This window comes from Thamnophis sirtalis, unplaced genomic scaffold (genome assembly GCF_051295495.1).
Source record: "Thamnophis sirtalis isolate CommonGarterSnake01/CBP01778 unplaced genomic scaffold, rThaSir2_p1.2 scaffold_4, whole genome shotgun sequence".
Taxonomy (NCBI): domain Eukaryota; kingdom Metazoa; phylum Chordata; class Lepidosauria; order Squamata; family Natricidae; genus Thamnophis; species Thamnophis sirtalis.
In genome coordinates this window covers 104695094-104721350 of record NW_028261384.1, presented here as the reverse complement: position 1 = coordinate 104721350, position 26257 = coordinate 104695094, and the positions used below count along the sequence as shown (strand labels likewise).

Sequence of the window (26257 nt, the reverse complement as noted above, 5' to 3'; positions counted from 1 at the left end):
TAGGGCATTGATGAGAATTTCATAACTGAGGAGTGATTAATGTCAACTTTTTGCAGTGCTCCACACAAGATGGACACCAACCAGACATAACTGTGTTTGATGCCATCTTGTTTAGCTTCACATGCCTCCAGTTGAATTTAGGCAATCAACTATTTTTCTGGTGCTTGAGTACCGAGAAACAAGAAAACATTCTAAAAGTGTTTCATTCCAAAAAGAGATTGTCTCTTATAGCAGTTTGTGGAGAGGAAATGGAACGTTGTCACAAGACTCTGATATACGTATTGATTACTATTCCAAACTTATCTTAAGAAGGAAGGCTGGAACTATTGAAAACAATCTTGTCTGAGGCCCAATCCCATCATATGGTCCATGATATCAAAAGCCCCTAAGAGAACAATTAACTTCACCCCACACCTATTTTCTGCAGTAAATCATTTCTCTAGATAATTGCAAGGGTGTCAATTCTTCATCTTGACTGAAAACTTGATTGAAAGTAGGGACTAGAGAGATGAGGAAATTGAGTCTTTTTTTTACTGTTAAACATATTTTAGCAACTGATAAGTTGATTAAATGTCATCAAATTATTTTCAACTCCTAATGACTGCATATATAGATCTTCATCACAATGATCTATCCCTAAGTGGTTGTTTTTTAGTCTCCCAATAATGCACTCATCACCACTGTAACTGAGTCCATCTACCTTGGTGCTGGTCATTCTTTTCTTCTCTTTCATTCCATCCTTCTCTTTCATTCCACCTTTCCCAGCATTAGTGCTTTTTCCAGAAAGCTGGCTCTTCTGAAGTAGAATAATTTGAATTTGGTCATTTGAGTGAGAAATCAGGGTTGATTCCATCAGATTGCTTTCTTGGCTGTCCACAATATTCTCAGGTGTCTTTTCCAACACCAAAGCTCAAAAGCATCAATATTCTTCCTACACAATTTTTTTAAAGGTCCAACTTTTTCTTCCACGACTTGCCCAATTCTGTTTTTTAATAAGTCACTGCTGCATTTGATTATCTTTTCCAGGACTTTCATTGATGCTCTACCAACTACTAGACTGTGTTGTATTTCTTTTTTTTTTCTTTTTTTCTTTTTTAAATATTTTTTATTTCCATTTTCATAACATACACTCACATGTATACCATACATAGCCCGTATCATATAGTATTAAATAATAATTACATCAGTTCCTCTTGTTAACAATGCCCAGAAAAATAAAAACCCATTATAGCTCTTCTGCTCTCCATACACCTCTTTCTTCTATCTCTCTCCAACTTTCTATCTTCCCTCCATCATCCTTTCCTACTCTACTTCCCCTTCCTTTCTACTGCCCCTCTCTCTACATTCCATTCCTCCTTATCCTCCTCATCTTCCCCCCTTACCCTCTCTCCTATCCCTCTCTTCCCATCTTTCTTCTCCCTTCTGTTTCCCACTCCTCCTCTCATTGGTGTATTTCCGCTTCATGTCAATATGCTTAACATATCCTACTTTTAAAGAAGAAAATAATAATAATAATAGTAATGAAAATATAAGAGAAAACAGTATACATGTGGAGTCAAATTACATTAAAATCTAACACGTCTCGTCAAACCTGATATATCCCTCCCCCCACCCCCCACAGCCTTCCCCTCCCCCCCCAACTTCCCAGAACCCGTACATGGTATAGATTTTTAACAAAAACAGTCTAAAATATATTGGAAAAAAGAATAAAAAATTGATAATATCTTTACATTGAACTTAGCTCCTCCTTGCTAAACTAACTTTAAACAATTTAAATCATTCCTGATCTTAAGCATAAGCTATCTGGAATTTCTTAGTCCCGTATTTATTTTGTATATAATCAATCCATTTTTTCCAGTCTTGTTTATATCTCTTGTTTGAGTGGTCCTTAAGATATGCAGATATTTTAGCCATCTCGGCTAAATTTGTGACTTTCAATGTCCATTCTTGAATTGTAGGCAAATCTTCCTTCTTCCAGTGTTGCGCCACCAGCAATCTTGCTGCAGTTATTAAGTGCAAAATCAAATTAATCTCTACAGCTGTACAGTCAGTAATTATACCTAACAAAAATAACTGAAGAGTAAACTTTATCCTTTTTTAAAGAACATTTTGCATAATCCACCATATTTTTATCCAAAATGCCTTAACCTTTTGGCAAGTCCACCATATATGAAAATATGTAGCATCGAGAGAACCACATCTCCAGCATCTGGGTTGTAAATTCGGATACATAGAAGCCAACTTTTTAGGATCCAAATGCCATCTATAAAACATCTTATAAAAATTTTCTCTCAGGTTTTGGGCTTGTGTAAATTTTACATTTCTTACCCAAATTCTTTCCCATGTATCCAACATTATTAGTTCTTCAATATTTTGAGCCCACTTTATCATACAGTCTTTAACTAGTTCTGTTTCAGAATCCATCTGTACTAATACATTATATATCCTCTTTATATGCATTAAACTTTGATCTCTTATTTGTTTAAATAAATTATCCTTGACTTGCATGAAACCATTTTTTTGGTCTGTTTTCCACCTGGCCTGTAGCTGTCCATACTGGAACCATGTTTGAATTACCTTTTCCTCTTTTAATACATCTAAGGATTTTAGTTGTAATACACCCCTTTCTAGGGTAAGAAGCTGTCTGTAAGTAATTATATCCTATTTTTGTGCTATGTTCATATTTTCTAGTGCATGTCTAGGAATTGCCCACATGGGTATCTTATCATTTAATTTATATTGATATTTTTTCCAAACGCAGTAAAGCATTCCTTAAAATATGATTTTTAAAATTTTTGTCCACTTTTTTGTTGTATAACAAGTAAGCATGCCAGCCATATACCAGATCATACTCCTCGATATTAAGTATCCTATCATTAGTTAAATCAATCCAATCACTAATTACAGATAATGCTACTGCATCATAATATAATTTTAGGTTGTTGTATTTCTTGATTGCTTTATTCTTTACTGTCAGTAATTAATCCTAAAAGGCAAAAGCTATCCACAATTTTAATATTTTCTTTATCAATACTGAGCCTGCTTGATCTATTTGTTGTCATTAATTTCATCTTCTTTATATTTAATTTGAATCCCATTTTTTACTGTACTTTTTCACTGTTCACATTGGGACTTTGCACTTGGGCTAACAAGGTAATGTCCTTAGCATGATGCAAGTTATTGACATTTCTTTCTCCAGCTTTAAAACCATGCTCATCTACTGTGAATTCCTTTGATACAGACTCAGCATAAAGGTTAAACAAATAAGGGGAGAGTAGGGAATTTTGTCGAATTTCTTTATCAACTCGGAGCCAGTTCTTCACCGTGTTTTGTCTATACCTTCCAAGCGCCTCTCTCTTGCCTTGTGTTGCATTAATCTCCACTCCAATGTCCTGTGCCTGCTCATCTCCCTTCCATCACTGTTTTTTTGACTGACCTGCAACCCATTGCCTCTGCTACCCTTGCTGCTCTCTGCTGGCACCGACTGACCTTCACTGTCTTCTTATTCCACTCTTGCTGAGGTGAACCCAGCCAATGCTGCTGATAACACTTCAAGAGGCTGCCACAACAGCATGAGACCTTGGGATATGCTTTGTTAGCAGTGGAAGGAGGAAGGCAGAGGCCAGCTGAGGATAGTGTAGGGCGGCAGGCAGGGTGGCAGAATGCAGGTCAATCCAAAGGAGATGGGGGGAAGAGGGGAATAGGGAAAAGTTGAAACATTGTAAAATTGACTTTACAATGGCATTTTCATCCCTACCTCTGTATCTGGCATTCTAAAATAACATTGTCCATTAAAGATCTGATTCTGTGGCTTCATTCTCCTTCATAGAAAGACCAGGCCCATTGATTTGCCCTATCGAAGTTCCAGGTATTGAGATGGGATTGGGTCCATGCAACAGGCATCAAAGGATTTTAACTTTGTTAGTTTAATAAAGGCTGAAATGAGAAGGTAAAAACTTCCTAGATTTCATTTTAATTAATCATTGAGACAAAATATTGAATATGAGACTCATGGCTCATATTCAATATTTTCATGGCTAATATAAAGTTGCTGAGAAATGTAACATTTCACTCTCTGTCCTTATTGATGACAGGAATTCAATGTGGAAGTGGAGAAGTCCTTTTTCTATACTCTGTACCATTCCCTTCACCACTACAAATACCACACCTTTCTGCGTTGTAAAGATGAGGTAAGTAAAGCCCTAAGTAGATCCCATTCGGATTTGCAAGTTGTTTGTTAGAGTTATATCCTGTCTTTTCATTCAGGAGCTCAAGGCAAGCATGCATAGGACTGCTTCCTCCCTTTTTTTCCACAACAACCCTGGGAGGTAGGTTTTGCTGAGGAAGAGTGCATGACCAAAAGTATGATTTGGTGATTTTTGTCAATGCCAGTGGTGTTCAAGTGGTACTCCAGATGTTTTGTGATCGTACCCAGGATGCCTATTACTATCTTTGCTCTCTTTTGCCACAGTTGGTCTACTTCTGTTTGAAGGTCTTTGTATTTTGTGATTTACTCCAGTTTTTTTTTTCTCTTCTATTCCACTGTCTCCAGAATAGGTACTACAACATCCACTATCTAGACTGTTTTGTCTTTATTATCAATGGGTGTTAAGTCTAGGGTATTACTGGCTGTGCTTATCTGTGTTTATTTCTGATGTCTCAGAGCACTTTAGCATCTTCATTTATTATTATGGTTCATCTTGCAGTAAATCAGATACGGTAATTAATGACATTTTTGTCATGACCTTCTCAAGGGCTTGGGGGGAGAGGAGGAGCACATGTTGTTTAATGGTGTTAAAGGTAACATGGCACAAACTAAGCTGTTCCAAGTAAAGCTGCCTTTTGCAATTGATTGATGTTGATTTTATTAGGACTAATAGTGTTCAGTGTCACCTAATTTTAACTGACTCTCAGTGGCTCACAACAATACAATAAAATAGGAGAAAAAAAGAGTAAAACAAATAAATAAGAAATAAAAAATAACCACAATATGTAGGTTCTTAAATGAAGAAATCTTCTTCTATATCTCTATCACTAGTATGTAGAAGTAGTGTTATGTATAAGCTGCAGCTTGTGAAAATAATTCAAATTACAAATTGTAGTGTTAACGTTTTAAAAGTCTCAATCTTTAGTATTGTTTTTATTAGTCTCAGCATCAAAGACAAACTAACCTATTCTGGCTCTTTCCAGAAAGGTACAAGCAGTTTCTACATCTTAGGGATGGCATTGTAAAGGAAAATTCATTCATTTAAGAAAATCCATATTGTGGTTTGTTTGTTTGTTTTTAAGCTACTTTGCTACTTCCTGGCTAATTTTTCAACCTTTTCGTTTCTCTTTTCTAGACAACGGCCATTGAGGGTCAAGATGAAGATTTGGGCCAGGAGGAGGTGGTGCAGCAGTGCATGCGCAACCAGCCATGGTTGGAGAAACTCTTTGACTCCTTCAGCGAGTTGCTGACTCAGGCGCAAAGCAAATGTGCATGACACGGTCATCAGAGCTACGCCCCAGGAGGGGCCGCCTAACGCCTGCCCCTCTGCAGAGCCAGAGCAGGAAGTGGGGAGAGGAAAGTCGAGGGGTATCATTACAGGCAACGAGTTCAGACTCAGCTCACACCACCACCACCACCACTCCCCCTTCTCCTTGGGAGTTTCTCTTTTTCCTTAAACAGGACATGGGACAAGCCTCTACTATGGTGGTGGAGAGTGGAGGTTTGCTATGGCAGACAGGACATGTTGAAGAGGGTTCTCATCAAATAATTGGATGGTTGGAACACCCTTTTCCCTTTTGCCCTGGCTGTACAGATAAATATTATTTATATATATAAATGTATAAATATCTAATTGAACAGCCTTGCTCCCTGCTCAGGGAGGGATTGAGAGTAGGGGAACTCATTGGAAAGTCATAGGAATGGGTGATGTGGTGTGATTTAGAGCCAAAGGGCTTCTCGGTTTCTCACCGTGGAGTGAGTTGACGGTAGTGAGATTGGTGAAAAGAGAAGGACCAGGTTCTCCTGGAGTTCTACCCTCCATCTCTTCCATCAAGAACTTTACTTCTCCTTAGGGAGAGTTGAGAATTGAGCGTGGGGAGGTGGTGTATTGGCCACCCTTTATACAGTGTCTAGCTTCTTTTATCCATGGTCTGATCAGGAAGTACGACCCCTGTTCTCCAACAACTCTAATCCCATCTCTGCCAAATAACTGTTGTTTGGAGTGAAGGGAAGCCATCCATCCGTACACTAATAGCGATCACTTCTATTTTTGCTTCTAATAGGAATATTTATTGCCAAGCTCCATGTTCCCAATCGTAATTGGTAGCACCAATTTTTCTCTCTTTCTGGAGAAACCTCCCTTTCTCTCCCTCCCTCCCTTTGTGTTTTCAGGGGGCAATTGCTGCTGGGGGGATTCACCCTTTTTGCCATTGAATTGGGAATTCTAGCTCATTTGGGTATGTGGAACTTCCCCTATACTTTCTGAATTGAGAATAGTATATGGGCAGGGGAGCCTTGTGACATCCAGAGCAGCCTGCCAAGACTAGCAAAACTTCTGAAATTCCCCTCCCCTCTCCCAGATTTCACAATTAGCGCCCCCCTCCCCTTGAATCATGGGAGGAATTGTATAAAGGACTTTAGATAAGTCCCTTCCCCAGTGGTAGATCTGCACTTCTGTGAGGGAGGGATAATTCCCCCCCCCATTCTCCCCATATTACAGTGTATGAGAAGGCAGGATTCTGCTCCCCCCTCCCTGCATCTGTATATACTGTATAGGATAAAAAAAGTCTATGTATCATATTGTATTTGACTAACTTGAACTTAATGATGCGCAGGAGTTTCTCTCTCTCTCTCTCTCTCTCTCTCTCTCTCTTTCTCTCTCTCTCTCTCTCCCCCTCTCCCTCTCTCGCTCCCTCTCTCTCTCTCCTTTCACCTGTAGCTGTGATGTTCTTGGTTTCGACTGAAACTTTCATTAGGAGGTTGTTAATTTTTTTTAATCATTGTTGTTGTTACTGAGGGGGAAAGGGAAATTTTATGTCCCCCACCCCAATCTGCCTCCAAAACAAAGCTCCCTCTCTAACCCTAAAACTGAAATGATAAAATAAACTCTAATGAGCCAGAGGATGAAGATCTTGTCTTAATTGCCCTTTCTTCAACTCCCAAGTGGGCTCTCCGTCCCTCAACCACCTATCCAGTCTCTTATGTGTGTCTGCCACCCCACCCCACCCCACCAAGTAATCTTTCCCATTACAGATACTCCTCGGCTTAATGACCGCAGTTCAGCCCAAAATTTATGTTGCTAAGCAGGACAGTCTTATGTGAGTTGTGCCCCATGTTGCGACTTTTTCTGCCACAATTGTTAAGCAAATCGGTGCAGTTGTTAAGTGAATCATGTGGTCGTTAAGCAAATCTGACTTCCCCCTTTGACTTGCTTGTTGGAAGCCAGCTGGAAAGGTTACCAATGGCAATCACGTACCTCCCTGGGACAGTGCAATTGTCATAAATGCATGCCAGTTGCCAAGTGCCTGAGTTCTGACCACGTGACCATGGAGATCCTGCAATAGTCATATGTGTGAAAAACAGTCATAAGTCTTTTTTCTCCCAGTGCTGTTGCAACTTTGAACGGTCAGTAAATGAATTGTTGTAAATCAAGGACTACCTGTACATCAAACACATACTTTGGCCAACCATTAGCCTTCTTCACCCCAGATCTTCCTCTAACCTCCCAAAGCAATCCCTTACTTGAATGTAGATCTTCCTATGTCTGATTCCTGTCTTCTTGCTAAAGTCTACCTCATTCTTCCTCCATTGCTGTTTCTCCTCCTTTCACACCTAGAGTCACTTCTTTGAGATGGGCGGCTGTATAAATTGAATGAAATGAATGAATTTGTCTTCCCTCCCCCCCCCCCATCAAGTCATCCTTTGTTCCTAGCCCATCTCTAGAGCTGTGTTCTTCCTTCATCACTAAACATTCCTCCATTTGAATTGCCCTCCTATTCTTAGAACTTCCAAAACTTGCTGTTTCTTTCTGCCAGCCCAAATCAACAGAAATTACACAAATTGCTCCAGTATCTTCTACTTCCCCCTCCAAATTTTGGGTATCAAGGAAAAGGTGTGAAAAGGTACTTCAAGGATAGTGGGGAAACAAATTCCATTTCAGAATTGATGTTCTCATCATAAAGACCTACTTCAGACAAATCTCTCCCTGGATCAGCAAACAGAGAAATGTATTAAGACCAGTTTGGTTGCTTAGGTCAGAGTTCCCGGTACTCCGATACCATTGGGTCTCATTTTGTCTCCTCCTCCCCTCCTTATTTATTGCGGATGAAAAGGCAAGGTTGGCATGTGTGTATGGAAGTATGCATGGTTGAGGGGGAAGATGGAACCTGGTTAATGTGCCCTAAACAAAGGTTCTAAAGGGGAGGGTTTCCTTTTGAGTATTTTGATCCTTGCAATTCAGGTTTTTTTTTTTAAATTAAAAAAAAGCCATCTTTTCCTGATAGACCAGGTTATTGGTAGCTGTGGGCCTTAGAAGTGATGGATTGTGACAGATAGCCGAGTGTGGGAATGGGGTTAGTTGAACAGGGGTTTGGGGAAATGAGAGAATAGAGTTGGGGGGATATTTCATATTACAGGGTTAATTTTAGAGGGGCCTAGAGCCTTGGCACTTCTTGGGACAAAACACTTGCACCATCAATTCCATGCAGAACCTAAACCATCGCTCCCAGTTGGAGGGACAAGAGTAGCCAAACCTGAACTCTCAAAATTGGACAGTCCCAGCTCTGAGTTGATCAAGGACAAGTGCAACACACATACACACGAACACACACAGACATGTACAGCTCAATTTCCTGTGACAAAAAGAGACTTTCCTCCTCCGCCACCTACCCTTATATTTGGATCTTGAAAGGCCCCCCTTTTTTACGACGTGTATTTCTGTGTATCTTGTTCGCGCCTCAAGGGTATTGTTCTGAGATATGGGATTTGTGTTCTGTATTATTGGATGTTCCTATATATTTTTATTGTTTATTATTAGTGTCTGAGACGTTTTTTTTCTCTCAATATGTAAAACTCACATTGTATACTGTGTACACAACAAAATGACAAAAAAACACTTTTCTTTGCAAAAATCAAATGCCTGAAGCAGAGTTTTGTTCATTTGGTTGAGACTTGGGTGGCCATGGGAAAAAGGAGGGCAGTAGTGTTCTAAAATAATGACGGGGGAAATATGTCTAAGTCTGTTTTTCCCATTGAAGCATGAAACACTGGCTCTTGGTCTCAACATCTGGATGGTCTCATATTCTGAAGTTTACAAAATCCCTTGCTTAATGTTTTACCTCCTGTGCGATCCTTAAAGGGTATTAGAAATGCTATTCCTAGCTCTACTTTCTATTCACTGGACTTTCCTGTTGGATGGAAGATTATCCATACCACCGCATCAGAGGTGCACCTGCCATGCAGAATAGCAGTGCCATATTAGTTACAAACTAGAAAACCCCTATGTGGCACAGACAATCTTTCCAATAATGTTAACAAAACGTCATAAAGTTTCTTTGGTCTTTTATATATTTTCTATTGGGACTGTTCTGTGTATTTTCTGTTAATTTCAAAGGCACCTCTTATTGGTCAGAATCTGTTCGAAAATTCTATTGCCTGTGGTAGCTTCATGGATACTTTATATGCAGGTAGTCCTCGATTTATAACTTGTTGCATAATGATTTTGCATTTAAGTTATGATGGATTTCCCCCCAAAAATTACTGAGGCCCTTTTTTTCCAAATTGTAATGGCCACAACTCTACCCCTCGATATGGTCAATTAAATGAATTTTATCCATTTGGCAGCCAGTTCACTTTTACAGCTTTTAGCAATAGCAATAGCAGTTAAACTTATATACCGCTTCATAGGGCTTTCAGCCCTCTCTAAGCGGTTTACAGAGTCAGCATATTGCCCCCAACAACAATCCGGGTCCTCATTTTACCCACCTCGGAAGGATGGAAGGCTGAGTCAACCCTGAGACGGTGAGATTTGAACAGCCGAACTGCAGAACTGCAGTCAGTTGAAGTAGCCTGCAGTGCTGCATTTAACCACTGCGCCACCTCGGCTCTTTTGTAGCATCCTGCAGTCACATGACCGCAATTGTGATATTTTTGCCAGTTTATGGCATTTCCAGTTTCACGTAAAAAATCACCCATTGGGAAAAAAAATATGATTCACTTAACAATAGCGCTATTTACTTAATGACTGCAGCAAAAAACATTGAAAAATTGGGTCCAGTCACATGACTGCCACAATTTACTGTTTTTTCTCAATACGTAAAACTCACATTGTAAGCTGTGTACTGATTAAGTCAAAATGACCTTACGTAACTTCTATACAACTCCACTAGTAAGATGCCAATTGATCACTGCTCAAGAAAATCAAGATTTGTAAAGATTGTGCAGAATTAAACTTTTTCTAGATTGCAGAAAGCAATTTTATATCTATCTGGGAGAAATCAGAGTTTTATAATCATATCTCCGGGGCTATCATAAATCACTAAACACAAATACTTAACTTCCAGAATGATTAGTAAAGAACATATTTAACTCTTCATGTTAATTCATACTGAGTCATTACAAATTCTTTTTAATATACTATAAACTTTATATTTCAAAAATTTTCCCCCTCCCAAGCTTTCTGTATATAAAAGTGCATACTGTTTTTCATTTCATGCATAGTCATGTTAAATGTCTCCGAGACAATTCAATCATAAAACTTATAGCAATCTTCATATATCTAAACATATACATACATGTAGTGTATGATAATAGAAGTATGCATTTTTTTAAAGGTATCCCACCCCATTTTTTAATATGGGGAAATTAGTTCTATCAAAAAGTTTGTAAAAGTATTACATAAAGGCTGATGCGTATGAGGAATGGCAACCTTTCACTGGCCATAAGGCTCCCCAGGAACTTGGACCAAGAGGAATAGTAATAACAAAAGGAATAGGCCCAGAAATTTCTTAAGATTTCCCCACACACAAACACACACACCTTAGAAAAGATTCATATTTGTTAGAAAGTTAGTGCTTTGTAGAGTTAACCCTACAAGATTGGCCAAGTTCATATAGCATACATCTTTTTTCACAGAATAAGCCAACCAAATAAAACTTATTGTGGCTTAGTATATCAGCTTCCTTAACCTAGTGTGTTGACCTTTTATATGTGCTTGTTATCTACCACCACAGTAAAATTACACACTGGTAATGGAAATGTTTCCGTTTATTAAAATTATGGTTAAGTCATACATTCACAAGCTATGGCCATTTTATCATTTAATCAGTTTTTAATTTTCCTGCTGTGTCCTTGTACCTAGGTGAACATATATGTATGCATATTCCTTTTGGCCTTAGAATAACACCGTACCAGAAGTTCCCAAACTTTCTTGGCTCATAGTGCCATTTCAGAACCGTTGGCTTAACAAACAGCACATTTACAAGGATACTATGGGATACTTTAAATTACATTGCTAGAGTCTGTCAAATGTTGCTGCTTCCTTTAGAAATTTAAAATATCCATGGTGCCTTGTGAGTTCGCTTTGGCACTACAACACCTTTTTGTAACTGTAGCCTTGTAAATTAACAAAGGGTCTCGTCTATGAGGGCATATGCCACAATCAGTTTTAATTAATTAAGTAATTAAGGAGGAAACCCCAAGGCTTTACTATATAATCTTTGCTCAGGAGACTCTGGCGTTTATAGCTGGAATGCCATGCTCTGCAACATGGTGGAAGAGTAGAAAGCAAGATACAGTACTTATACTCTTGACATTCAATACATCCACTCACTTTATAAACTGCAAATCTTTATATTCTGGGAGCATCAGTAGATACATAAGTGAAGATTGTCTCGCAGGATACCTTCTCTAGTCTTGTCTGCTGAGAAGTTTGTCCTATATCTTGTATATTGTCCAAGGCCTAACACTTTCCCCTTTATTGGCTGGGAGGTAGCAACTGACTCAGCAAGCTTCTATAACCATAAACAAAGAGGTCCAGATTGAATATGTTAACCACTACTCCCACCCTAATATCATCTGATAATTGTAATCTTAACACATCTGAGGTCTGGGGAAGGTGATGGATGATGGAAGAATTAGACAATGAAAATGATAGATGGAAGTGTTGAATGGCATGCCAGAGTGGAAGGACCCACTGGCAAAAATCATCCAATTAAACATGTATGCAACTGCAGTATTGATACTTCAGTAATGATGGTATACTTCAACATGATAGTATCTCTAAAGATGATGGGAACCCCTACTAAGAAGAAAAATTACTTACACAAAGAGTTGTGGTTTTTTTTAAAGTTCTTGGTGTCACTTTCCCTTACAAGTACATTACAGAAGTGGGGAAGAAAGGATGAATTTAACAAAAGCTGCCCATGTCTTCAACAGAGCAATTTTGGAACTGAGCAATTTACAAAACTGAAACTTAATTCTAGCATGCATTTCAGGTTTAGAACCTTCACCATCTTAAAATGTAAGCTAGGGTGGTAGAACATTGAGAGCCTAGTAAGTGGTTCTGCAGGAAGCATCACCATTTATTGGCCTGATGGAAACAGCCAGTTCTTGTTTAGCAACTACTGCAGTTAATGGCTGCTCACAAATACGACAGCAGTAGTTAGTAGTAAAAAAAAGCCGGTTTCTGACCAATGTGTACACATATGACCTAATTTCTGCACTGACAACGATACACCCTGGAGAGTAACCCTGGCAGTGCCATATGTGAAAACTTTTTTTCTGAATGAAATAGAATGAGTGATCTGTGCAGCATTTCTCTATGTCATGTGGTTCATTTAGTCATCATTTTGCTCAGTGGTACCATTTCCCTGCAATAAATTGTGGTTGCTAAACAATGCTGTATTTTGTAATTGATCATACCTATCACAGTAACTGCTTTGTGATTAGGTGACTCTCACAATATGGCAATGATATTGTGACAGCCATCACAATCTTCTGTTAAAATATTCAAGAGTTGGCTAGCTCCCCCACTTCCCTCCAACATTACACATTTCCTTACTGTAAAGCATTGTTTTTCAAACTTGGCAACTTGAAGACTTCAGCTGCTGGCTGGGGACTTCTTGCTGGAGTTGAGATCCACACATTCTGGAAATTGAAGTCTACACATCTTAAAGTTGTTAAGTTTGGAAAAACACTGCTATAAAGTGTGTTTCTTTTTAGCCCTGCTTTAGGAACAAAAAAGTCAATACTGGCAACTGACAAGACAGTATAATTGTGTCTGCAGCTGTTTCCCTTGCTGTTTGGCCCATGTGTGGCTTATGTCTGTAAATTGTAGTGTTTTTTAAAAAAAGGAATAGAAAAATGATAGTACCTTTTAAAATGCATTTGTACCATGTCTTTCAATATGTAGATAACTGTGTATGTGCAAAAGCTTGCCCTTAGCTGCAGTGAAATAAATGATCCTTTGCAACTGATTCCTATTCTTTAACTCACTGTATCAGTAGACTGCCACTGAAATTTACAATCCTGTGCCACTTTTATCCAAATGAATAAATTTTCTGCCCCTTGGCAAAAAGCACCTTTAAAGCGATTTCCATGGAAGAAGGCAAAGTAGCAAACAAATCTGAATGCATATCCCATAGATTCAGGATATGTCTGAAGAGAAGAACTTGTCGAATCCCTGCTTTCTTCTCAGTTTACAGACTCCTGTGCAATGAGAGAAAAATGGTAATACATTTGTGTAGCTAAAAAAATACACAGTGTCAGCCCTAATTGTAGTAGGAGAGATGGAGGAAAATCCTGCTCTGTCTTCTTGGTTGGAAGGACTCTCAGCCTCTCCTCTTCCTCTTCCAGGCTGTGTGGCTTCATGTGGGATGGCAGTTTACAGAAGGGAACAAGGACAGCTTTTGCGATCCTTCTTTTTAGGGTGAAAGGCCGGGGCAGGGGGAGATTCCAATTCATGAAACCTCCTGCCATAAAAAGAAAAAGAAAATTGGAAGTAAGCAAAGGAAGCAAGGCGTTTAACAGTGTAATGCCGTATCACATTACTTTGTGGAAAAGTTCTTACATAATATAAGCACCACTTGAAAAAACATTATTTATATCCCTGGAGGGGGGCAATTGCTACTAGCCAGGAGGCTATATAGTCAGAAACAGTGTACTAATGCTCCGGGTATCCAACAGATGACAACCACTCCCTTGGACTACACTGTGCGAGCTTCCAGGAAACGTTGTGGCTGGAGGACAACCAAGATCATTCTCATCCCACTCCCTCTGCTGGATGGCCCTTTATTACAGACCACACAAAAAAATTCAAATATTTAGCTTGTGATTCCACAAATGGTAGGCAATACTCCTTAGTGATTCATGCTGAATGATACAATTCTAAATACAGGTAGTCCTTGACTTACAACTGTAAATCAATTCATAATTACAGTCATTAGCCATGCTGGCCACCAAGCAGGTCATCACACGACCAACTCAAATTTAAGACATTTCTTGCAACAGTCCTTAAGCAAATTGCCATGGTTGTTAAAACAAATTATCATTAAGTGAATAGTTGTTAAGTGAATTCATAGTCCACAGTGGGTGTTTTTTTGCTGGGAACTGAAAGTAAATGCCGGTTGCTAGCAAAAAGTGGAACTTACAATTACATGACCATGGATACTACAAATGGCCATAAATGCACACCAGTTGCCAAGCTCTTAAAATGCAATCGCATGACTCCAGATGAAGGCTTCAAATCTGAGAATAAGTACCTTTTTGTTTTGGTCTGCTGTAACACTGAACAACCGCTCTAAGTGACCAGTCCTAAATCGAGGACTAATTGTAGAAAGCAGGAACCTACATGCTACCAGGTTTCATAGCAGAAATCCCTATTGTCACCCTCATCAATGCAACTCTTAGAGTTTTGGTCTTTAAACTCCATATTCCACCTTGTTTTGGAATCTTTACTGAGTAGCCATATGCATTTCCTAGGCCCAAATTGGGATTTTGGACACAGCTGCCTAATGTAGCCACAGTCTGAAATATCAGGCAGAAGTTTGCATCACACAAGAAAGTTGATGGATCACTATCTGAATCTATAAAAATGTATGGAATAGCTAATATTGGAAAATGTACATGCATCAGATCGCTTAATAGTGAGATTGATTTCACATGGTCTTCAACCTGACACTTCAAAAGCCCTTAAAAGCAGCCATCAAGCAAACAAGCCCAGTTTCAGTTTCTAACTGATAAACTGATTTTGTTTTACAAGAATCAGTTGTAATTTCGGCTTGATTTCAGTTGCATTGACTTTTTTATTTTTAATTATTGTCAACTATCTTGAAAATGATGTGAACAGAAAGACAGAGTTTAAACCAGTAGTAGTCAACCTGGTGCCTACCGCCCACTAGTGGCCGTTTCAGCTTTCATGGTGGGCGGTAGGGGTTTGCTATAACTCTGCTTTATAAATTTTATAAAGTAAAGTTACTTCCCTACTTTATAAATCACCATTGATATGGAACCGGTGGGCAGTTAGAAAAATTTACTACTAACAGAGATACAAAATTGGGCAGTGGGTATAAAAAGGTTGACTACCCCTGGCTTAAACGAAAGAAAGAAAGATAGAAAGAAGTAAATATTTAATCAGAAAAAGCCTTTCTAGAAAAGAGTTTTCTTCAGTTTGGGGGAGTTTCAGTTCTTTCACAGCATTGGCTTCAACCCCAACCACCTTCCTCTTACCTGATGGCACGGACCAGCTCATAGAAAGACTCGTCCACATTGAATCGGACCTTTGCAGACGCTTCCATGTAGGGGATTCGGTTCTCCCGAGCAAAGTAACGGGCCTCCTCTTCAGTTACCTGTCAATAAGGGTAAATAAGACCTTAATACAGAAATACATGAAATACAGCAGTATAAGGAAGACAAAATAATGATTATTTACTATAATATGAATATAGTATAGTATTCACAGTCAGAATAGATGTAACATCATCAATTTCATGGTTCTAGTCCAGTGATGGGTTCTGGATCCTGTCGCAACCAGTACACTCCAACAGGGTCAGGCGTCCACCATGGGCACGCACGCTGCACACGCATGCGCACCCGCTGCACTGCAACACTCCAGCTGCTCGGCGGAGGTCATGCAGGCGCCATATACTGCACACGCGTGCGCAAATGGCCCGGTTAGTTCAAATAGAGGTATGGAATGAGCATCGTTCCAGTACAGTGGCTGCTGCTCCCAGCTGGCACTGGTATGCCCACCATTGTTCTAGTCCCTTATTTGTTGAGCTAACACAAAATGTAAAGATGAGAAACAAAAGAAGAAAGGGGTGTTGGGAGGGATAGAGGGATCTATCATGCCTTTTTGTCCCCCTGTTTTTCCAAGTGCTTCTTTCCCTAAATCAAGATGATTTTTCTCATTCTCTTGAAATTTTGGAACTTAACTGGGGCAATTCCGTCTATCCTACGTTGGTAAATATATGACTTGAGAGGTGGAGGATTTGATAATGGCAGGAGGCTCCATAGTCAGGATGTCAACAGGCTGACCAGGTCCAAGTACAAGGTTGGGCAATTTTGGAGCTGTCAGTATAAGCTCCTCTCTTCAATCTTTTGCAGGCTTCATAATCTGGGAGACTAGTGGACACTATATAGAGTAATATGTTTTTGGGGGACAAGAGGCACTGACAATATTTGATACTTCTGTTCCTTGGGTTCAGAATCATGAATGAATTATGAGGAAGTCCACTGCTACCCTTTTGAAAACCAAAGAGTATGAATGAATACCCTGGGTTTGAAACGACATTCACTAAAGCCCAGATCTTCCAGACTGAGCCAATATTTCTCCATCTCCTCAACTACAGCAGTGGTACATTTTCCTTTCCTTGGTTCTAGGTAGGGAGAACCGAATCCCCTACATGGAAGCTTCTGCAAAGGTCCGATTCAATGTTCATCAACTATCTTAATCCAGTTCCTCCCTTTCTCCTGATATAGACTTTGACTGCTAGATTACACTGTCCCATTTACAACTCAGGGGATCTCCTAGATTCATGACTCCTGCTCAAAGAGCAGGTGGCAGATGTGAGAAGTTTTACCTTGCTCCAGTTTCTGCACCTGCTGTGACCCTTCCTGGATCATGACTCCCTAGTTACTCAATCCCTATTCATCTCTCAACTGGACTACTGCAAAGCACTCTACAATGGAGCTTGGAATCAGAGGTGGTATTCAGCTGGTTCTTACCAATTCGGGGGAACTGGTAGAGGTGGCAGCTGGAGGCTCCGCCCACCTGCCCTGATGTAATGCATGACCTTCTGCACATGCACAGAAGGTGGTGCATGTGAACAAAGCGAGTGTGTGAGCCAGTGTGAACCGGTAGCAAAGGTTAAGTGAATCCCATCAATGCCTGGAATCCATTTGGAAGTTTAAGCTTTTTCAAATGTGGCAGCGAAATACATCTCTGGGGCTCCTGAGAATGGCCCATATTAAGTCCTGCTAGAAGAAGCCCATCCCACTCGTGCCAGCAGACAGGAAATACTGTGGATACCATTGGTCAAAGAAATCCAACTATCAGGATCGGGAAGAAGAGTCTTCTCTTCCATTGGACTTGCTATTTGGAACATCCTACCTGCCAAAAAGAGAGCTGCCTCCACTTCCTTATCATTCCATAATAGCATGTCGGCCTGGCCCTGCTGGTTGGCCTGGGTCCCCAATGGGGGTGGTGGCTTCTAGATTAATAGCAAACCCCACTTCCTCCCTTGCTGCCTGCTTCCCCACCTTCCCTCTTTTATTCTCACATCACTATATTTTCATGGTTTTCTTTTTATTTCATTAATATGTTTTTAACATATTTATTTTCTTTTTCAACAAAAATAAAATACAAAACAGAAAAACCAACATCCAACACTAACAATGAAAAAAAATCTTGTGTACAAAAAGAAAGAAGCAAGAAAAAAAATCCCAAATGTCAAATAGATTTAACATTAAATATAAAAAAAAATCCACCCTGAATAGATGCTGAAAAATAAATAAAAGAAACCTAGCATGTTCTCCTCCCCTTACATAACAGGTCTACAAATTGTTATAAACTTTCCCATCTATATTTAACATAAATGCTGTATTAAATAAACAAATCTCTTAGATGTGGAAATCTACCATGTTTTCCCCAAAATATGATCTATTCAAAAAGTAAGGCCTAGCCCAATTTTTTGGGGGGTAGGCCTAATATAAGCCCTGTCCTCAAAATAAGCCCTATTGAAGTGGGTAGGCATGGCCAGCACAGGAGGCAGCCCTTCCCTTCCCTGGTCACCTCAGGGCTGCTCAGCCCCTTATTTGGGGCCCATGGAACAGGTGACCACTCCGACCACTGTCTCCAATAAGTGTGACCACTTTTGCATCCAATTGTGGCTGCAAAATAAGCCAGAGGCCAAGCAACACACTCCACACGCCTCATGTCCTCTTTACCTAACAGTGACAGTCACAGCAGGCAATTCTGTCCACAGAACAGGTGCCTCGTAGGTGCCACTCCGGCCACTGCCTCCAGCAAGCATGGCCACTTTTGCCATTGATTGTGGCCACAGAAGCAGCAGGAGGCCAAGCGACGCGCCCCACAAACCTCGCGCTTCTGAAGGGTATTGCAGCAGCCATCCACAATTTTTTTACTGTTATTTCATCCTGACCCACATAGCCCAGTACGGTGTTAAAAGTTAACATTTCAGAAATGTTACCATAGCTGCGGAGGTCTCCCTGTGCAAGGCTCTGTTGCTGCAGCTTCAGAGCAAATCTCTGCCTTCCCTGCACAGGACTGCAAGACTGGAGGCTCCGAAGCCATGGAGGAGCATTTTTCGAAGTGCATCTGTATAGGGCTCCTCTTTGAAAAAATGATGTGTAGGTGGTGGTGCTGGTGATTTTCCTGCACATCGTCCTTTCCTCCACAGCTGCGGCAACATTTCTAAATGTTAACTTTTAACATCGTACTGGGCCATGTGGGTCGTGACGAAATAATGGTATAGAAATTGTGGATAGCTGCTGTACAATACCCCTCAGAAGGCACGAGGGGCACGTCTCCTGCAGCAGAAGTGGCTGTGCCCAAGGAGCACTTTTGGGAGAGAAGGCAAAGATCAGCCTTTCCTCACCCCTTGCCCTCAGCCCCCCTTCGGTTCTCCAAGGGTCTCTCCCAGAACCAAGTTCTGGCAGAGCTCAACCAGAAAAGTGGCCTGCAGGCATTCAGGAGCAAAGCTGAGGCTGAGGAGCCAGGGCAGTGGGAAAGTCCAGTGCCTCCCCAGCGCTCTCCTTTCCTTGGAAATGGAGTCTTGGGAGGGGGAAATGGCAGCCCCATGTAGGGTGGGTTATGTAGGTATGTGTATAAAAAGCACAAAGCAAGAGAGCCAGCAGCCGCAGATTCAGGAGCTTTGGGAGACGTCATGCCTGTCACCTGTCTCTCCTTTGGTGCCAATATACTTCGGCAATACAAGAAAAGTGCTCTTGTTTTCATTGATTAGGAAGCCCAGGTTCTCATCAAGGTCCTGCCAGCAATCCCTGCTTAATCAAGAAGAATCAGATATGTGTATATTTGCACATAATATGCAATGGGCAGTCAAAACTATGAAAAATGATGACAAGCTCAATGACTTTAAATTGTTACGGGGCGCCATGGTATTCACATCTCAGGAACTTCTTTATGGGGAGGATAAATTGAAATGTGTTAGTAAACCTATTATAATCCCATTACCAGTTAGACAATTAAGCCTGCAACTATCTAAGGTGTGATTCTCTTCCCTAAAGCGCAGGATGGTGAGCCCTTCCTTGTTCCTAAAAATTATAATAAGCCTTATGAATTTGGGAATCAATCACCAGGTGAGATCAACCTGATTGCCTATACTGTATTGTCTATAAACTGATGTATTTGCTAGACAGACGAAGCACATGAGGCTGCATTTAAAATTAAACTCCTAACTTACCACCAAATCCTACTATGTGGAGATTAAAACACAATACTCAGTGAACACCTCTACTCACTTGTCGATAATGATCCAGATCAGTCTTATTGCCAACAAGGACCATAGGGAACTCATCACGGTCTTTCACTCGAAGTATCTGAGTGTGGAATTTGTGGATTTCATTGAAACTATGACAAATAAATGGGAGTAAAACAAAGGAGGATTTCCCTTAATGTGCTTTTCCCAGATATACTATTACTATTTTCCTAATGAAGAATTCCCTCCTGTTGCTTCTAAAAGAAGAAGCAAAATCACTACGCCAATATCAAGACCACTACAAGTTTTTCTTACATTTCAGGAGACTTTCTGGTGAACATTCTAATATCAAAGGTCTGTTTGAGCTTCCTGGGCATTTAAAAATTTCTTGTGTAGTGATTTAGCAACAATGGCTTTCTAAACCTTTGTTTATTTTAACTGTGTAAAAGGCATGAATATACTGAACTCACACAATATCCTAAATGAGAAAGATCCCTTTATGGTTTAGCATAATGCACTGGCCAGGCACTTTAAAGCTTATTGGGTCTAGCACAGGGTTGGGTTCCGGCTGCTGCTACTGCTGGTTTGCTCAAGAATGCGGTGGGCGCGCTTTTCACACACATGCAAAGTACTAAAAAAAAACAAACAAGATGGTGCCGCCTACAATGCGACAGAGAGAACCCATTTGGGGGCATGACAGGCTGAACCAGTAGGAACCCCCTCTGGTCTAGAACTTTTTTTTGGTAATTGCTTTAATAGCAGCTTTAAGAAGTATAAACATGGCTAACTGTAATTTAAACTACCAAAAATATTTCCCTCCCAATAACCCCAGCACTGCCAATTTTTAAGCACCTAATACGGGAAGGAAAAGCCAGGAAATACTTTTGAAACTTTTACATCCCAGCCTGCCTTTCTCTGGCCCCCTTAGACTGAACAATCTGCATGCTGTAAGCTACAGATGATATTTTTGTAAAAACACTGAGCAAAGAAGAAAGAAAAAGAGAAAGAAAATGTGAAAATCCTGACCTCAAATATCTTCAGTCAAAGTCTCACCCAATCAATGGCATACACATCTTAGCCCTAATGAAGAAAAGATTTTCATCGCATGTAAATGCTTCAGCTTTGATCTCACCTGCCCCGGTCATTGACAGCATAAACAAGGAGGAAACCTTCTCCTGTACGCATGTATTGTTCCCGCATAGCTCCAAACTCTTCTTGACCAGCAGTGTCCAAAACTGATAGGTGAAAATTGAGAAGGAAAGAAAATAGATTAGCTCTCAATCAATCTGAGTATGAAACATGTAGACGAGAGAGCTTAATGTGGTGGTATGGAACCAGGTTCCTTTCAGCTGTCCTGAATTACAACTCCACAAGACTCAGGCAAGGCAAACCAAGAAAGTAATACATTAAAATGTATACAGAATACCAGGTTGCCTTTTTCCATCTTAGTCACAATGACATGTTCAGTTTCAGATGTTACGGCATCCTTCAGTAAAAAGCTTTCTGACACAAGCACTTCCTTTGATAGCATTTCATGAGCCCCAACTTCACAGGAATGTACCAACCATTACTCTGATATTTTTGGAATGTTGGTATATACAGTGGACTACAGTACATTAAAAGAATACCGTAACTATCTGATTTTCTTTACAGGTGCTGTCACCTGTAAGGAAAATATTTTGTTGCGCTGGGAGATGCTCAAGTCAAGAGTCAGCAACAGATTCAACTGAAGTTCTAGTAGCTAAAAAGTGTTGCATTCTCTCCCCCCCCCACATTGTCAACATGCAGTTTTTGTTATAAGTTTTAAACAGAGAAAGTTTTCTTTAAAAAAAAAAGAAAATATGAATTGGTACATCCACTATCCTCCAAGCATGATTCCTCATCACCAACTCAGGTACAGATCCTCCATGCCAGTTGATAATACACTGCTTTCATATTTATTTTATTGTCTCCTACAACCAATAAGTCCCCCTCCCGCAATAATATATCCACATAGGTTAAGCTTACTTTCAATAGGATGGCAAATTCAATTTGTTGTAAGTTTGTAGCAATAAGAATTCTGCAAACAGGCCTGATTTTAATAACAGGCTCAGTTTCACAGCATCTGGTTCCTGATACCCATTTCTTTACTTCGGTCTTCTCCAAACTGATATCCCTCAAAATGTCTTGGACAAATAACTAATCAATATGGCCAACAAATCAGTGCTGGCTGGGAATAGTAGACATTATAGTCCAGCAAATCTAGAAGGCACAAATTGGAAAGCACTGGTTTATGCAATGAATCTTTCTTTCCTAGTTTATTTGCTGGTCCACTTTACTAGCTTCCCTTCTCTCATTCCTGCCTTATTTTCCTCCATGGCAAGGAAAGATTAAAATTTGAGAGCTGCAGTCATGAAGGAACCCACATTGGGATGGAAATAGTACCTAAGGATGAAACATACAATAACAACATGTAAAGACCACTCTGCCTCGGATTTCTCCACTGCCCCATACAAGTGAGTCCTTGACTTATACCATTCATTTAGTGACCGTTCTAAGTTACAATAGCACTGGACAAAACGATTTATGACCATTTTTCACACTTATGATCGTTGCATCATCCACATTGTTATGTGATCAAAATTCAGACGCTTGGCAACTGGTTCATATTTATGATGGTTGCAGTGTCCCAGGATCATATAATCTCACCTTTTGTGACCTTCTGACAAGCAAAATCAATGGGGAAGTTAGATTCACTGTTACTAATTTAACTTCACCTCTGTGGAAAGAAAGGTTGTAAAATGGGGCAAAATTCAATTAACAAATTCTCACTTGGCAAAATAAGATTTGGGGTTATTATGGTCGCAACTTGAGGAACTACTTATAGATACATTCATTTGCACAGAGTACACACGAGGTCTCTCTAGAATAAGAGGCCACTAATACTTACTGTCCAGTCGGGTTGAGATACCATCAATATTGCAGACTTTTGTGTAGGAGTCCTCAATTGTGGGGTCATAGTCAGAAACAAAGTAAGACTGAAACAAAGCAGAGGAAGAAAGAGGGAAGTGTTTCAAGGATGACAGCAATAACTGGAAATCCATTTCCAAATTTTGCTCATGAAAAATCTGACATCTCTGGCACAAGCTTTTACTCAACCCTCTGCTATCAACTCCGTGCATGCTGCTGAGGAATTCATCTAAAAGTTGTCATTATTGAAAAAACATTGCTCTAGATGGAGGGCCAGTCTGGTGTAATGGTTAGTGTGCTGGCCTGGAAATCAGGAGCCTGTGAGTTCTAGGCCTCCTTTAAGCATGAAAGCCAGCTGGGTGACTTTGGGATAGTTTCAGTCCAACCCACCTCACAGGGTTGTTGTTGTGGGGAAAATAGGAGGCAGAAGTATTAGCTATATCTTTACTGCTTTGAGATGACCAAATATGAAGGTAGGATAAAAGTATCACCATAATGATAGTTATTTCAGAGAGCTATCATTGACTACCATGTGGCAGACAAATATAATATCCTCTTTGAGTTAAAAGGGCAGTTTGCTTTACTTAGAAGCATTATAAAAGCAGTTTGCCCTTGCCTCCTTCTGGAGTGTTCTGTTTCTCAGTCCAGTTTATAATCCTGGGGTTTCCTTGTAGACTCTCCCCCAAAGTCTAACCAGATGGGATCCCAACTAGCTATTCAAGTTCACCTAAGTTTTTATTAACTCTTAAATCCATAAGTAGGGTAACTAAAATGTCAGAAAACTATAATGAAAAGAAAATGCTGCCTTCGACCATCTTATGTACCTCCAAATAAATCTAATTTGCTTCCCCCCAATGCTGAATGCAAGTATCAGAGAGCTGATTCAGACTCCTTTACTCCTTTTGCTTTTCGTTACTGTAATCTTTCTAAATGTAGCTGCCTTTTGAAGGTGAGAGGAATGAGCAAAATGGAGATGATCTACTGCAACATTCCCAATCTGGTTGAGAAATTGCATCACTCTCACAATACCTCAAAATGATGGAATTGTAGCTGCAGGCAACTGAAAGGCACCAGAATAGAAGCATTCAGTTTTTTAAAACTATATGCTGAAGTATTTATTCCTAAATAGGCATAGTTGGCAGCCAAAGTTGTTTAAGTAAGGCCATAAATTTATGAGCATTTAAGTTGGAAAAGTTCCAGTCCTTTCAGCAGACCTTATAATACACATTTACAGCAATGGGTAAAGTCCTAGGATAACTTTCATTTTTCCACGCGGCAGGAAAACGTACCAACAAAGTTTGTTTAGCCCTTCCTGAGCCCATCCCGCCCTATTCTACCCTTGGGCGCTTTTTCCGAGTTACCTGGATGAATTGGATAGTTAGGGCGCTCTTGCCCACGCCGCCTCCACCGACCACTACCAGCTTGTATTTCTCCAGTGGCGCCGCACCTTCGCTGGGATTCATCCTGCTTGGCAAAAGTTGTTCGCTTCTTTATAGGGAGGGAATCGGACCAAAAAACTCAAAAGTCTGCCCGTCCAGTCGCAGCAGGCATCATCCGAATCCCCAAAAATATGGCAGAGAGATCCAGGGTGGGCCCTCTAAGGAGCGAAGCTCGGCGATTGCTGGCAGTCCGCTTCCCTATTTGGCCAGCGGGAGCCGCTACGGGGAGGTCTCACGTCCGGAACAAGATCGTCCGGGCCAGTGAGCCTTCCCCGCCCTGAGGTGGACCAGTCAGGGGCGGCAGGGCGGGTGGGGGGTTGAGCTCAGCGCGCACCCCGCACGCTGCCTAAGATGCTGCTGTGTCTCTGTGATGAGCGCGAAGCTGCAATCGTTTAGTAGTGGAAAGTATGGCTAGCTTGGAGAGGTTTATGCCTGAGATGATGAAATTAGAATGGAAGTAGTTAGTTATACAGGCAACACTTTCATCCTGAAAGTGAAATTCCGATTCCTCGCGAAACACGGGGTTTGCCTAAGATCCTCTGAACTAGGGGGCTGACCATCTTAAACTAGACCCAGAGGCGCCCACGTGGCGTCTCTGCGACGCTTTTACACGACACATCCGGATAGAACCCTTGTTTCAGTCGGATTAACCCAAGTTGCAGGACTCCCACGACAGATCGTGTTACAAATTAGCCATGGTGTCTGCGTTCATACAAACACACTAAGGCAAAAAAATAAAAAGAAGCAGCTAAGGGTTGAAAGCAACTTCTGACTTTCTAGGCAGAGGTACGTTCGCTTTAGCTGGCGGAATCTTCCAATTCTTTAGGGTAGAGTATTTGCGGTCACAAAGAGCCGCAGAAACGGAGTTCTGGCATGCAGGAAACCCGTAAGCCTTTTGGAATGAGGAAGAATTTTCGGAATAAGATGTGAAGTGGATAAAACTTGGTCTTTTTAAAGTGAATGCAAAGTTCTGAGGCGTAGGACCAAAAACGTTAAGTGGAAACCAGTTTGCAACCAGAAGTTTCAGAAGAGCGGAGGTTCGGATTCGTTCGAAGGCATTCAGAGAGAAGGGGTGGATAATCGGCGAAATCTAGGACCCAGCGCTTGACTCGGCCAGGGCGGAGAGGAGTATGAGTTCACCACTACATTCCTTTAATGAATTGTGCGGAGGAAGTTGAGGCACCAGCCCGTGCCTTGTATTGTGAAGGAGCGCCTTGACCTGTACGAAGTTGGGGAACTTAGATTAGCTGTGATTTATTGCACCTGTTTCTGCAATGGTACAAAGTCCTACAGAATAATTTATTAGCAAGAGGCAGTTTGTTCCCTATGCAGAACCTAAGATCCAAGAGAGGAAAACTCTTAAACTATGTAGCACTGAAGCATTTAATACTAAATAATAGCCTGTTATATTTTCATTTACTATATTTATTAGAAATGTAAATGACAAAGTACAGTCAGTGACAATGATATAAATTGCTGCTAATCAGCACTAGTTTTCCCAATCTGGTTCTGCCCAGTTAATTTTAGAATACAATACTCTCCAGTCATTACCTTCAACACTTTGTTATATTTGATGGCAAATGAGATGCCACACAGTTGGACAGCATCTCATTGGAAAGGGCTGTTCTAATAATCCTGATATCACCAGAACTCCTTCAGATAATCATTAAAACTCATTAAAACTCAGTTCAGCCAATCAAAAGTAAACTTAAATGAGCATTATTTAAAACACCAGGAATCAATCCACTCATTCCTTCATAACCAAGAAAGTCCCAGTCCTCCATTTTTTGTGATATTTCCATTCGGTGTAGCCTTTGGTCCTGCCCAACTAATTAAGCATCAAGTCTTCAATGGGAACCTAAGTGAGGAACTAAAATGACATTCCTTAGCCACATTTACCAGATGTTTTTTATTTATAGGCACAGGAT

At 40.5% G+C, this 26257-nt stretch overlaps 2 protein-coding genes across 3 annotated transcripts in view; one reads left to right on the top strand and one right to left on the bottom strand.

Annotated features, from left to right (window-relative positions):
- The window catches only part of PRR12 (proline rich 12), a 37881-nt gene extending 28759 nt beyond the window's left edge, over positions 1-9122 (top strand). Inside the window, exons 13-14 of one of the 2 annotated variants that reach the window (XM_087713655.1) lie at positions 4095-4190; positions 5343-9122. In XM_087713655.1, the coding sequence (XP_087569781.1) occupies positions 4095-4190; positions 5343-5483 (237 nt within the window). In that variant the 3' untranslated portion in view covers positions 5484-9122. The other variant, XM_087713656.1, reaches the window with a different exon arrangement.
- Positions 9123-11970: 2848 nt separating this feature from the next.
- RRAS (RAS related) lies at positions 11971-24539 on the bottom strand. Its single transcript, XM_014065725.2, has 6 exons — positions 24252-24539; positions 22871-22958; positions 21074-21176; positions 19985-20093; positions 15713-15831; positions 11971-13956 (listed from the first exon to the last, which is right to left on the bottom strand). Exons 1-6 carry the CDS (start codon positions 24351-24353, stop codon positions 13869-13871), a joined length of 609 nt encoding a protein of 202 aa, XP_013921200.1. The 5' UTR covers positions 24354-24539; the 3' UTR covers positions 11971-13868.
- Positions 24540-26257: the final 1718 nt, after the last annotated feature.

Bases quoted from the DNA above. Each gene is read 5' to 3' on its own strand.
- RRAS (XM_014065725.2), bottom strand. From the start codon at position 24,353: ATGAATCCCAGCGAAGGTGCGGCGCCACTGGAGAAATACAAGCTGGTA. The intron at 22,959-24,251 runs GTAACTCGGAAA...GCTTTGTTTCAG, and splicing joins TAACTATCCAATTCATCCAG to TCTTACTTTGTTTCTGACTA. The intron at 13,957-15,712 runs GTAAGAGGAAGG...TTTTTATGGCAG, and splicing joins GAGCTGGTCCGTGCCATCAG to GAGGTTTCATGAATTGGAAT.